At 36.6% G+C, this 13,681-nt stretch overlaps 1 protein-coding gene across 1 annotated transcript in view; it reads left to right on the top strand.

Annotated features, from left to right (window-relative positions):
• Window positions 1–13,206, top strand: part of acox3 (acyl-CoA oxidase 3, pristanoyl) — a 24,582-nt gene extending 11,376 nt beyond the window's left edge. The window contains exons 2-19 of the mRNA XM_007567808.2: window positions 1,427–1,574; window positions 1,945–2,042; window positions 2,178–2,313; window positions 3,459–3,533; window positions 3,698–3,787; window positions 4,766–4,909; window positions 5,611–5,699; window positions 6,111–6,207; window positions 7,477–7,659; window positions 7,946–8,068; window positions 8,142–8,262; window positions 8,336–8,458; window positions 9,262–9,375; window positions 9,693–9,808; window positions 10,234–10,408; window positions 10,503–10,570; window positions 11,281–11,367; window positions 12,114–13,206. Coding sequence (XP_007567870.1) covers window positions 1,455–1,574; window positions 1,945–2,042; window positions 2,178–2,313; window positions 3,459–3,533; window positions 3,698–3,787; window positions 4,766–4,909; window positions 5,611–5,699; window positions 6,111–6,207; window positions 7,477–7,659; window positions 7,946–8,068; window positions 8,142–8,262; window positions 8,336–8,458; window positions 9,262–9,375; window positions 9,693–9,808; window positions 10,234–10,408; window positions 10,503–10,570; window positions 11,281–11,367; window positions 12,114–12,233 — 2,079 coding nt within the window. The 5' untranslated portion in view covers window positions 1,427–1,454 and the 3' untranslated portion in view covers window positions 12,234–13,206. The remainder of the gene's footprint in view (window positions 1–1,426; window positions 1,575–1,944; window positions 2,043–2,177; window positions 2,314–3,458; window positions 3,534–3,697; window positions 3,788–4,765; window positions 4,910–5,610; window positions 5,700–6,110; window positions 6,208–7,476; window positions 7,660–7,945; window positions 8,069–8,141; window positions 8,263–8,335; window positions 8,459–9,261; window positions 9,376–9,692; window positions 9,809–10,233; window positions 10,409–10,502; window positions 10,571–11,280; window positions 11,368–12,113) is intronic.
• Window positions 13,207–13,681: the final 475 nt, after the last annotated feature.

Below are 13,681 nucleotides of genomic sequence, written 5' to 3'. Positions count from 1 at the left end.
TATCTATCTATCTATCTATCTATCTATCTATCTATCTATCTATCTATCTATCAGGCCTCTGATTTGACTCTTTTTAAATTACAAGAGCTGAAATAAGGTGTTTATAATGGGTTATAAATTCAACCCGGTAGTTGTTTATTCAAACGCTCATATAGTTTGTTTAGAAAACACACATGATTTTGCAGGAGAAACTACATTTAGGACTCAATAGTAAATAACCATATTCTCTAATATAATTACGGCTGTTAATGTGTTATAGATTGACAGGATATGTTAAGAATGTGGGTACAACATTAAATAAACGATCCTGCGTTTGTGATGTTCCACAATAATTTCGTCTAACTTTACGTGTATACTTTCTTAAAAAAATATACACGTATTCAAAATATAGCATGTAGGATATGCTATAAAGAAACAATGAAGCCAAATTCAAAAATAAATGTTAAGGAGAACATGCAAGCCAAGTTCAATGTTGTGATGTAGGGGTTTTTTAATGCACAGGCGCATTTTATCAGGTTGAAGTCTGGACTTTGACTCTGTTCTGATTCGCTGTTGTGTTTGTGTTGGTCATTCATTGGCTTGTTGATTTAATGTACGTTAGTCCAGCCTTCAGTTGTTGGACTTCCAGCCTCACATTTCACTTTAGAATAGTTAGTTATAGGAGGGAATGATTCAGTCATTGGTTGCGTGGTCTCCAAGGGGTCTTTCATTCTCTTCCTCTTAATTCTTTCACTCCTATATCACCTTTATATCAGATCTAATAGATACACACAGATGAATTTAATTAAACATATTCAATATATTATAGCATTTTTATCTCATCTCATTAATTTTTATACTCATCAATTATGTACTTTTATTTTTTCCTGAATTGAACAATATTTTAACTTTGCTTAATTTTTCCACCTAAGCCAAAATTTAGCAAACTGATATGCACATGCTTTTAAGAGTTCTGCAAACACGTCTGCTTTATATTGCATTTCCTACTCAGTTTTTATATAAATTTAGGATACTACTTCAAAGTAGTATCCTAATAGTTATGCAGGCCCTTATTTTATGTTACCTACTTTTATGTAAGTTTTATTATTTTGTAGAAGTCAGATCCCACTTTGACAATAAAAGTTTTTTTTGTATTTTTCTTTGTAAAATATGTCAAAAAGATACATTTTGTTAATCATTATTGATTTTTAAAAACATTAAAAGGAGTAAAACATCCCAGAGGGTGACTAACTTTTATAGGCAAAAATGACCATACTGACCATGACCATGGTAAATAAATGAAAGCAGTAAGACAGTAAATAACAATGTTTCAGGGAAATAAAATAATTGTCTGTTATTGAAAGTTTAACTATTTATTATTTCTAAAAGTTTAATTCTATTGTGTTTTATTAGCCCGTTAATAAAACGTGCTGCTGTTCCTTTGCAGGAGGTGAAGATCTGAATTCTTCCTGAACATGGAGCAGGTCGTGGCTGACCTCCCCAGCGGTCCACTCGACGCTTACAGGAACAAAGCCTCCTTCAGCTGGAAGGAGATGCTCCACTTCATTGATGGAGAGGAAATATTACAGTTCAAAGTGAGATCAGATTCTCTGCTGTCAAAGGTTTTCCAAAAAAATATTGGATCCGTTTTTTTTTCTTCTTCTATAATTTAGACAGCCTCTTTCAGTTTAAATGTTTGTAATACCTCAACTTATCACTCCATCAAGGGAAAGTTAAATAGTAATTAATTAATAAAACCCCGACCCTATGTTTTTGACACCCTATGTTTTTGACATAGGGTGAGTGAAGTGTGACTCAACAAGTAGTTTAATTTTCAACATAAATACATTTTAAAAAATGACAGAAACACGCCATTAAAAAGACAATTTCATGCTTAAAAATGAATGTGTTTGTTCTATTTTATGTTGATGTTCCATATATTTTCTCCTCTTCTGTCTGGTGCAGCATCACGTGTTCAAGAGTTTGGAAAATGATCCTGTGTTTGCCCGTCAGCCTGGAGAGGACATTTCTGTTGAGAAAAAGAGAGAACTTAATTTCCTCAGGTATGTTCAAACTATTTTGAACATTACACCATAATACATGTTACATGATAAAACCTAATTAGTATCTGTGAGGTTTTGCTCAATATCTTTTACTAAACATGATGCGTGAAGAAAGATCTAATGTACTACATGCAGGGTAAAGCAGCTCTTTCGCTACAACTTCCTGACTAAAGAAGATATGATGGCAAACCCGTGGAAGGTTGTCATTTTGGACGACTGTCTGGGCATGTATGACTGGGCTCTGGTCGCCAAGTATGACCTTAACAGAGGAGTAAGATCTTTTTTTGTTTTCCTGAAAGATTGGGTGATAAAAATGTGATAGTAATTTGTCTGCTTTAGAATAGTTGCTTCTAATAAAACATTTAGGCTAAGTATGCATTATTATTAGGAATAATTTCCTAATCCCTTAAGATAGTGTAGATGTAAGTTTCTGTCCTACAGAGTGTTTGGAATCATCCTTTCAGAACATGGGAACTTTTAACATGGCCACACACAAGACTGTGAAACCTATCTCTAGCTGTTGTTTGAATTGTGGATCTTGAATGAAATATTTATTGGAGGCTGTTTGTATTAAGCATAATTCTTTTTCAAATTTGTATTTCTGGATTCTGTATAACCATCTTTCCACTGAGAAACAAGTAACATATTTAACATGTTTAGGTATGATCTTAATAGTCTCTGTATGTCCAGTGACACTCTGCAATTATTTTCCATGCACTCTTAGCTCTATATTCTTCCACTTTGCCTAATAATTTTTAGCACGCCACTTAGATATATTATGGAAGTCATTTGAGCAACAGAACAATATTCTCTAAAATCAGGTAATGCAAAACCTCCTTTCTCTTTTCCTAACTGTAACTTAACAAACATTACATTTTGATGAGTGCCATTATCAATATCATACACATGAAATATGGTGGTCATTGTTTCCAAAGCAGATCTAAACAGGTGACTTTTCAGTCTAGATTTAAAGGAACTCAGTGTTTTGGCTGTTTTGCAGATCTCTGGAAGTTTGTTCCAGATTTGTGGTGCATAGAAGCTGAATGCTGCTTCTCCATGTTTGGTTCTGGTTCTGGATGCAGCACAACAGAGAACCTCAGAGGTTTGGAAGGCTGATACAACAACAGCAGATATTTAATGTATTGTGGTGCTAAGCCCTTTAGTGATTTATAAACTAACAGTATTTTAAAGTCTATTCTCTCAGTGGACAGACTGTAGAACTGGGTGATGTTCTTTATCTTCCTGGTTTTAGTCAGAACACCAACAGCAGCGTTCTGGATCAGCTGCAGCTGGAGGATTGATCTTTTAGTCAGACCTGAGAAGACACTGTTGTGTCATTTTCTCTCAAATTTTCTTGTGTTCTGCTTCAAAGTACTTGTCGGAGAAAAATGAGTAACTCTTAAAATCTTGTTTCAGATGTTTGCAGGAATCATCGTCAGTACAGGGTCAAGTAGACATGGTAAATATGTAAAGGACATTGAACACATGGAGGTAAGTGACAACTTCAAAATGCAAACGGCTTTATTTTTTATTAATTGAACAAGAAACAAAATAGTGAGTTTTGTTCTTCACATTGTCCTTTAATGTATGAATCTTTGTATGCAGAAAGTGCTAGTGAAGTTTAGTGATTTTATTCTGCCCATATTTTTTCTCAGATGTTTGGGTGCTTTGCACTGACTGAGCTGAGCCATGGTAGCAACACTCGAGCCATGAGAACCACAGCCACATATGACCCTTCTTCCCAGGTCAGCACACACAACCACAACACCTTCTTAAATGTGTTTATATAAATGTTTTATAAATGAGCTAAGGGCTTTGGGTTTGCCTGGAGGGACGGTGGTGGTTTGGAGGGTAGGGGTATCTGTGAGGGTGGTGGGTCTCTGAGTCTGGCCTTTCGGTGGCTGACTCGCAATAGCTCATAATATGGGATGTCCTCGGCCTGACCTATCACAATGTGGCAGGGGAACGTGCATGGGGCCTTTGGTTCTCCTCTCAGAGGAAATGGTGAATGAACTTTGCCCTTAGAGCTGCCTGAAATGAGATTGGGAATGAAGTCTGCTAGGAGGGTTTCACGAGGATTCGGTCTTGATGTATTATTGTGAAACGTCAGTTAATTCAGTGAAAGTTGTTTCACAAACTCCACTATTCTAAAATGAAATGGCATAGAATGTACCCCTCAGACTCTTCACACTGTGATAAATGTCCACTGGAGGCTCCTTGCCTCATCTGTTCTCATCTGAAACTCAAACTCAACTGGATTTCAGAAATCTATAAGTGCATGTTGGTTCCTGATCCCCAGACTGGATTATTTGGATATTCTTCTTTATTTATGAACTGTAGCAACTCTATGGAAATGCCTGTGGTGTATGGAATTTAATAGCCAAGAAAGTAATATTAAAATGTGGTTAACTGAACTTACTGAGATACTCTATAAAGAGAGATTGTGGGATGATACATTGGGCTTTCTGCAGGAACCCAATGCCCACTTTGCCTCTTTGCATTTCACCCGTACCTTTATAGACAGGTAGGTTTGCCCATGTCGTCCATGATATCAGAAACCACCAAGGAGGACCAGCGTTTGGAATTCGGGTTGGAAAGAACTGTTAAAAACTCACAAACAGAACTGAGTGCATTGGGCTGAGGCTGCAGTGTCATAAACTGGTAGTTATTGTGATGATTTGTTCCAGAATCTATAATCCTCTTTCTTCAATCCTGTGCTGCAGGAGTTTGTCATCAATTCTCCAGACTTTGAGGCTGCAAAGTTCTGGGTTGGAAACATGGGAAAGACGGCCACTCACGCTGTTGTATTTGCTCAGCTCTACACACCTGACCAGGTGTGCCATGGCCTGCACTCTTTTATTGTTCCGGTAAGGCTCCGATTACGTAATGTATGTGTTTGTAATCCTCAGTAAAACCTCCCATCCTCGTCACTTCATACAGTGGGACAGTAGAGAGCCTACTGACGAGCAGCATCCCAGTCTGGTTTGGGGGCATTTAACACCTTTGACTAGCAAAAAAAAAAAAGCAATTAAAAAGTGTAATTTGCTGAAGTTTACAAAAGTATGTCAAAAGTAAGGGTTCACACATCCCTTACTTTTGACATATATATGAAATATGAAATATTGATTTGCACAGAATCAATATTTCATATTGGAAAAATGCATCGTACCTGCCTTTTCCATGCTCAACCAACATATGCAAAGAAATACTGTGTGTCTATTCCTGTGGTGTGAATCAGGTGTCAACTTGCACTACAGGACATTACCACTGAAAAGTGTGTAAGTTATGTGGCCTAGATTGAGCAGCAGTCTAGTTTAGACACATTTATTTGGACTGATTAAGATTCAAATTTTGCTTTTTAGTTATAATTCAACATTGTAAGATTTTTTGAACAAAACATCTTAATCCCAATTAAGCCTTTCTTATCGAGGCCTACTCAGTATGTGATATAACATATTTTTCATGTTTGATATTGTATTGTTATTATACATTCACTATTTCTGATCTGTATCTAAAGATGACATAATCTGATTACTGTAATACCTCATTTAAAACATGTGTTCTGCAGATAAGAGACCCCAAAACCCTTCTGGCTCTACCTGGTGTTCTAGTTGGGGACATGGGAAAAAAATTAGGCCAGAATGGACTGGATAATGGGTAGGTAGCTGCAGCAGTAATTTGAACATCATAGAAATATCTATGTGTTACACCATACTTACTCTATACGTTTTTGACAGTATATAATCTAATACACTAAACTCAGTTCTTAAAGTTGACTGAACAACAATTTGCCTGGACTGATGTAATACAGTTCTGTGGAAAGTCAGCAAAAAAATATCTGTGAATTAAATTACAAACTTACTTTGAGTTCTGTCGTAATAGAAGATGATACATGATGTGTAGAGGCTCAGGAGAGTATAGCGTTATGCAGAATCAGAACTAGCAAAGTACTGTAAGGAACCAAATATCATAAATGCGTCACAAACAGTTTTGTATGATTTATCCTGCATTGCTTCTTTCTAATAAAACATAACAAGGTGTTATTCTGTTGGCCCTTTTTCACAACAGGTTTGCAATGTTTCACAATGTGAGAATTCCCAGGGAAAACCTCCTAAACCGGACAGGCGATGTTACCCCTGACGGACAATATGTGACACCATTCAAGGTGCGCATTGCTACACCTCTTCTATTTCTTGCTAACACAAGCAGCAAATCAGCCAGTCACACAGCAACAACTCTGCATTTCAACATTTTGTAGATATAGTGAAGATGATTGGTGAAGTTCAAAATTAGCCTCAGAATGGTTACTGAAGTGACTTAAATGTTGAGGTGGTGGGATTTTCACTCACAACCTTCTCTTGGGTTGACAGAGAATATCCCAAAAAAGAGGGTGATGGTTGTCTGGATGAAGTCCTTAGTCTTTTTTTTTTTTTTCTCAAACAGAAAGCACGTGTTTGATGCCGACTATTTTAAATAGAAAGCTCTATTTAAAACAGAGCATTAAAATAGAGCATTAAAAAACTGCTCAAAACTGAGCAGTTTTTTATGCTCACACAAGAGTAGTTGGGGAACATTGACCTGTGTTTATTCATAGAAAGCAAATATTCCAGGCCCATTTGTATAAATAACCTGGAGTTCACAGGGATGATGCCTTCAGGGACACGGTCTCTGTTTACGCTTCATGTTCTCATCTTTTGCTGAGAATCCACTTCTTACTCAGACTGTACTGAGTGGACAAAAAAATGATGTTTTTGTTTTATGGAGCTGCTCACATATTGATGTCAGAATGGAAAGAGAATCTGACTGTATAGTCAAAGGTTTACTCCACTCTTTGACCCATAAAGTTGATAGGGAGGAATAACCAAACTGAGTTTTTCACCAAAGGCTTTAGCTCCCCAGTGTAAGCTAAACTACTTTAAAAATTCATTTCTACCGCCTTCCATGACATAAACAGTGCAACTAAGGTAATCAAATTGTTTACTCCATATGCTGTTATACGTGAACGTTATGTTTTGTGCTCAATGTTTTTATTTTTCACTTAAAAGCATTAGGTCGTATGTAATGCCTCCCTAAACATCAAAAGACCCAAAAATACAAGCTTTTTAAAAAACATCTTTTTTTAAAATAAGTTTCTTCAATATACTAGCCATGTGTAAAAAGTAGGTTCACTAAGCACCACATAGCAATTGCATTTAGGAAATATACATGTATCATCTTCCAGCATTATTATTTTAAACCCCCAATTAGTTGTAACCTTTGAAAGCAGGTTACATCTAACTGTAAGCTTTCACACACTGAAAGTGCTTGTTCTTATGCAGCTTCACACAAGTGGACACTTTGTTGTTAAAGGACTCTTTACTTTTTAGACTTGTCAAAATCGGATGACGAGTCTAATATTGACAAAAGCTACAACAATGTCCTTTCTTTCCTGTAGGACCCTAACAAGCGTTTTGGGGCATCTTTGGGGGCCCTTTCCGGAGGTCGGATTTACATCACCAGGATGGCTTTGGTCAACTTGAAGCTTGCTGTCACTGTCGCTATTCGATTCTCAGCCACACGGAAACAGTTTGGACCAAGTAACACAGAGGAGATTCCAGTTCTGGAATACCAGTTACAGGTGATCATTTCTTATGAAGTGATAAAAAATAACTCAATGAATCATCTCCTCAAGCATTTAGAAAGGGCAAAGACTAAATTGGATTTAGTTAAAGAACAGGAACAGGATTTTTTTTTTTCGCTTCATTTGTTCCACCAGATCTAATTTGGAAAAGTACAGTCTGGTGTTTTGATCTCCGCTTTTCATATGTAGTTATTATTATTACTTCAAACATTCTAAAAGGAAAATGTTCATGTTTAAGATAATGACTATTGATACTCATGCACATGTTTTGTTTGGATTGTAGCAGTGGCGTCTGATCCCATATGTGGCAGCAGCATATGTCCTGGAACACTTCACTAAAACCATCTACATGAACTTTATTGAGTTCCAGTTTGGACAGCTGATGAAGGAAAATAGTGACAGACAAGTAAGTACAGAATGAGGAACACACTTCTTTTATTTTACACAGGCATTGACTCTTTTGATCCCATGTTTCACAGGCAGAGATGGGAAGGGAGATCCATGCCATCGGGTGCTCTAGTAAACCACTGGGTTCATGGACGGCTCAGAGGGGCATCCAGGAGTGCAGAGAGGCCTGTGGTGGCCATGGATACCTTGCCAGTCAGTAGTTCATCACAAACACTCCCTCCAGGTCACCGAGTCAGTGTGAGCGCTATAACTCTGTGTGTTACAGTGAACCGACTGGGTGACCTGCGTGATGATAATGACCCAAACTGCACATATGAAGGAGACAACAACGTATTGCTCCAGCAGACCAGCAACTACCTTCTGAGCTTGTTCCATGCCAAACTACATAGTAAGTGTAGGGGAAAGAGGATGAAACGGGCTCACTTGTTTAATGACACTCATATGTTATAATCAAGTAGGACAGTTTTTCACCTATTTTAAGAGACACCATTCACAAGAAACATATAGAAGGTTTATAGTAAAACCAGGGGCGATGGGTGGGCCTGGTCACCCATTCAAATACCATCACCAGATTTATCTGCTATTGACGAAACATAGTCTCATCCAATATTGACAAGCTTTCCTGGAACTGTGATATCGGAAATATTATATCAAGTTATTATATTGACTTTAAGAGGGTAGAGTTTAGTGTAGGAAAGGATGCCATTTTCTTGTTCAGAAGACATCGTGCTGGACTTTCTCGATGTCCGTCATTTTGACAGATGGCGTTGAAAAATCCAATCTGTGGGCTTAACTTGAGCTCTGTTTCCGCACTATAAATTGAAATTACATGTGCCATGCGTGGCAAAGTTTTGAAATCGGGGAACATTTCACCATTTGAAATGACCAGAAGTTGGCATGAGTCTGGATGAGGTGCAGCAAGAAGAAAACCCGCAGAATGCGCTCTTTCTCCAGGCACACTGCAAAGACGAAATGACAGAGCAATGGAGGGAAAAGACATTAGTCATTAATAGCATTAATATTCAGAGCTGAATACCTGAATTTGACTGCCTATATTTGAATTCATAATTGCTGTGCAGAGAACCTTATTCATTCTTTGTTCAGTGATGTAATTGTACCTAAAATATAAATCTGCAGTTACCCAAGTGTCATCTCTGATTACTAATCTCCACCTGTGTTATTTGGTTTCAGATGATGTTCCCATTCAGTCTCCCTTTCACACTGTGGACTTTTTGGATAATTATTTAAAACATCTGGAAAGCAAGTTTACAGCAACAACAGTAGAGGACTGTATGGAGCCTGAGGGTACGAGGATATGTCTACTTCAGAAAAAAATACGTTTCTGCTGCTGCTCTTTATGTAAAATGTTGTGTCCCGATTAGAGTTGAATTCAGAACGACAAAAACGAGCTTCAGTCCTTTTGACAAACATTAACACATCATTGTCAAATGTTTGTATTGAGTAATTTCAAAACTTTGAGATAAATTTAACAAAACTGTTTGGTGAGAAAAAATAATGAGGTCCTTGTCATGTTAGTAACATATTAATATTTACTGCATGAAGTTTATCAGTCTTTTTTTTAACCCTGTATTATAACATGATTTCTTTTTCTATGGCTTCAGTGTCTTTAGCTGCCTACATGTGGCTCATCAGTTTTCTGCTTGTGGAGAGTCAGAGGAGGTTGGAACAACAGAGCGCCTTAGGCAGCAATGAGTTTGAGGCCCGTAACAACAGCCAGGTAACAGAACACACTGAGGTTTGCACAGGGAGGAATTACATTTTAGTCGCTGTAAAATTAGTGGAGGTTCAGGAAAAGGCAGAATGCCTGCCATTTTGCCATATTAGAGAAATATTGTGAATATTGTACACATTACTGGAATGACACCATGTTATGGTAATACTACATTTTTTAGTCAGCAGAAAAAAATATTTTTGCAACAACCTTCAGTTTCAAGATGAATTTGTCTACAGTAATGTGTAGAAAGTTAAATCACCTCTGAAATGCTGCTGTTCAGCTTCATGCCAGTTCATTTGTCAGTTATCATATTGACAAGCAGACGAATTGAATCAGTTAAATATGTTTATGGTGTTTTGATTCTACATCTCTTTACTAATCTTGAATGAAAGTTCAGTGTTAACTTGCGTGTCCATGTGTGTGTTCAGGTTTACTACTGCAGGTCCTTGGCTATCACCTACATTGAACACTGCTGCCTGCAGAGGTTTCACAGCCTGACCACTGATCAGGACATGCCCTCTGACCTCAAACCAGTCCTAAGAAAACTGTGTGCCCTGTATGGACTGTGGAGTCTCAGCAACCACATGGCAACACTGTTCCAGGGTATGTCACACTCTCTGAATTAAATGGAAACAAACCAATAATGTTTGCCTGTAACATAACTTTAATACTTTTTCAAAATACTGTTCTTGTTCAGGTGATTATATGACTGGAAGGAAACCAGCAGAGTTGGTCCAGCTGACCATCCTCAGACTCTGCTCAGAGGTACATTGTCATGTCTAACATAAGTAATCATAAGTATTAGTGTATGCAGTAATGTACTGGGCTGCTGCATTTTCAGAGAATTCTAGAAGCCAGGATCTAGCAGCCTGTGTGTATTAGCTTGCTTGGAAACGTCATACTTCATTACAGGCAGTGTTTACCCGAAATGGACAATTTTATATTTGATTATTTTCTCTAACACATTCATTTACACTTTAAACATACAAAGAACAACTACAACTTGAAAACTTGTTTTAAAATGGAAGGATGGTCACACACTCATCTATTTGATTTAAATTGGTCCTCTCTTCACTCACTTTGCATTACTGATTAAAACAAAAGCAATTAAGGTTTAAAACAATTTGGCTTCTGAATATTTTTCAGTGTTTTTCTTTCTTCAACATAATATCTTGCCCACATCCTTTCACATGTACCAAGACCAGTTGCCAGACGTGCTAAGCCCCTGCCAAGTTCAAATAATTTTTTGGCATGTTTTTTTTTTTTTTTTTATTAAAAATGAGAAGTCAACTATTTTAGCAAGTTTGTGTGCACCAACACACATCCATCCATCCATCTGGTGTTGGTAATGGTGATGGCAGAGTGTGTGGGGAGTGTTTTCCAGAAGTCATTAGCATTCAGTTTTGTTATCTCTTTTGTGTTTTCATAAACTTGAATCATGAATTGTCATCTTGAATTCCTTTTTGTCTCAACAGCTGAAGAATGAAGCGGTGGCTCTAGTGGATGTTTTAGCTCCCACAGATTTCATCCTCAACTCCCCTATTGCCAACGCTGACGGAGAGGTAGGGAAGGACAATATGGACTGAAAGTGTTATCATGATATTTTATGATACTATTGTGATAATGACAAAAGTGATGATAAAAACTTTCATTACTTCTTTTTTTTAGCTAGCTGTCTGGCTGTCACTGGATAGCAAACAAACAAACAAACACTGCTCTTGAACAAAATATCCATTTCCAATACACTTCTTTAGGAATACAGTCACATCAATAAGTGTTATTTATGTCACAAAACCGGACACAGTAACTGCATTTCATCATATTTTCAAATTTATTGATATGTATTCATTCTCTTATTGAACAAACAGTGGAGAGACTAGTTAACAATCCCAGCAATACAGACAGTTTTTTAAACGTCATTAACTGGTAATTATTATAAAAATAAATCAAAATTGTCATCATGATAAGATAATTTATAATTTATCAATTTATAAATGATACACAATACAATAAATGTCCAGCCCTGGAGAGGTAAAGAAATACGAACCTGAGTGAAAATTTTGCTATTTCCATCACGAGACAGAACCACCCAGAATGACAATAAATGAATTAAAGACTAAATACTGGAAAGTTGTTCTTTTCAAATATAAAAAAAACATGTAATATCTCCTTATTGTGTGTTAATTTGTGTTATGAAATCACATTCAGCTGAATAAGTCTCAATGTACACAATATCAATTAATATTGTTTCTGGTGTGCGTGGCATCTTAAGTAGCTTTATTCACCAGATCATTTCTTCTGTCTGCAGCTGTATAAGAACCTGTGGTCCACTGTGATGCAAGGCAGTCAGGCGCTGGAGCGTCCCTCCTGGTGGAAAGAGTTCTGCTCCAATAAACCGACGGTTGGATCCCTTCGTTCCAAACTTTAGAGGCTAAACAACAATATGGAAGAGACAACAGATCCACGTTTAGCACGAAAATAAACTTAAGAGGAGACGGAATGTTTCTCTGGGGCGTTAAAGCGCATCAAAAGTTATTAAATTGATTTGATTGAATTTAAGGCCTTACAAGGCATTGAATCTGAACCGCAGTGGCATTGAAATGTTTTTAGTTTTTATTAGTTTTGTTCAGCCAGACTTGCTCATTGGTGAATTTATGAATTTTTGCCAGTGTTGTCCCAAAAAATTATGTCAAAAACAGACCTTCCTTCACACAAGTTTGCAGCTTAAAAGTTAACGAATAAAACAATATTATCATTAAAAAACACACATTTATTTAGTAAGTTATACTATAAAAGTTATACTACTTACTTAATAAGTAGTATAAGATAAGTAATATTTCAAAAAGCAGAAGAAATGTTATGTTTTTTGAACAATAATATTTGTTAATCTGTTGCTAAGAGATGAGCGTGTTTTCTGGTAACAAAATGCCACGAACTAAAACATCTGATACTTTGCAAAATGTGCCAACTGTAAATTTCCTGTGTCTAAGCAGATAAGCGGTACTTCACAAGAGCTTATGTTTTATGAACAATAATATTACTTGTTATAAATTTGGTGTTAAAGGATGAGCGGGTCTTTTTTTCTGATAACAAACTGCCACAAAGTATAAATCAGATTTTTGCTTTTGTGTTGAATGTCTGTTTCGTAATATATTTACTGCCAATGACAATGAAAAGAGCAGAAGAAACCTTCTGTTTTTTAAACAATAAGAGTATTTGTTGTTAATCTGTTGCTGAGAGATGAGAGCGATTTCTGGTAACGAAGTGCTACTAGCAAACATCTGATTTTTACTTTTGCCAAAGTAAAAATCAGAAGTCAGTGCATTAACATTAGCACAGACAATAGCAGTACACTGTCCTCTCTCTAGCCTTTCCCTAAAATAAGCTTTTAGCTATTTTTTTTTAAATTTATTTGCCATGTTTAGCATACTGAATGAAGTAAGTCAATGTAAGACATCATGCTAGTGATACTCCACATGCTACTGGCAGTATTTAGGCTAACATTAGCATTTTGGCTAATTTTATCTTATACACTAATTTTAACATAATGAATGGAGTAAGTCCATGTTACTCAACATTCCTGTGACTCTCCACATGCTTAATGTACACAATATGTGAGTACATTGGAGCTTACTTTAGCATTGATGCTAAATTTTATTAGCATCAGAACCGCTGTGTTCCAACCGACGGGCACACTTTAGCAGGCCCCATTTAAATTTCTTCAGAAATGTTAAATGTAGTATTAAATCTGATTTAATGGTTTCAGAAAAGATCAGTTAAAAGCCTTAAGTTGTTTAGCATTTCAACTTAATATGGCAAGTATCATAGTTTGATTGTTGTGTTACCATAGCTACACTCTGACACTATGAATTTAAT

The sequence above is a fragment of the Poecilia formosa genome, unplaced genomic scaffold (assembly GCF_000485575.1).
Source record: "Poecilia formosa unplaced genomic scaffold, Poecilia_formosa-5.1.2 Scaffold214, whole genome shotgun sequence".
NCBI lineage: Eukaryota > Metazoa > Chordata > Actinopteri > Cyprinodontiformes > Poeciliidae > Poecilia > Poecilia formosa.
This window is presented reverse-complemented; position numbering and strand designations above follow the sequence as displayed.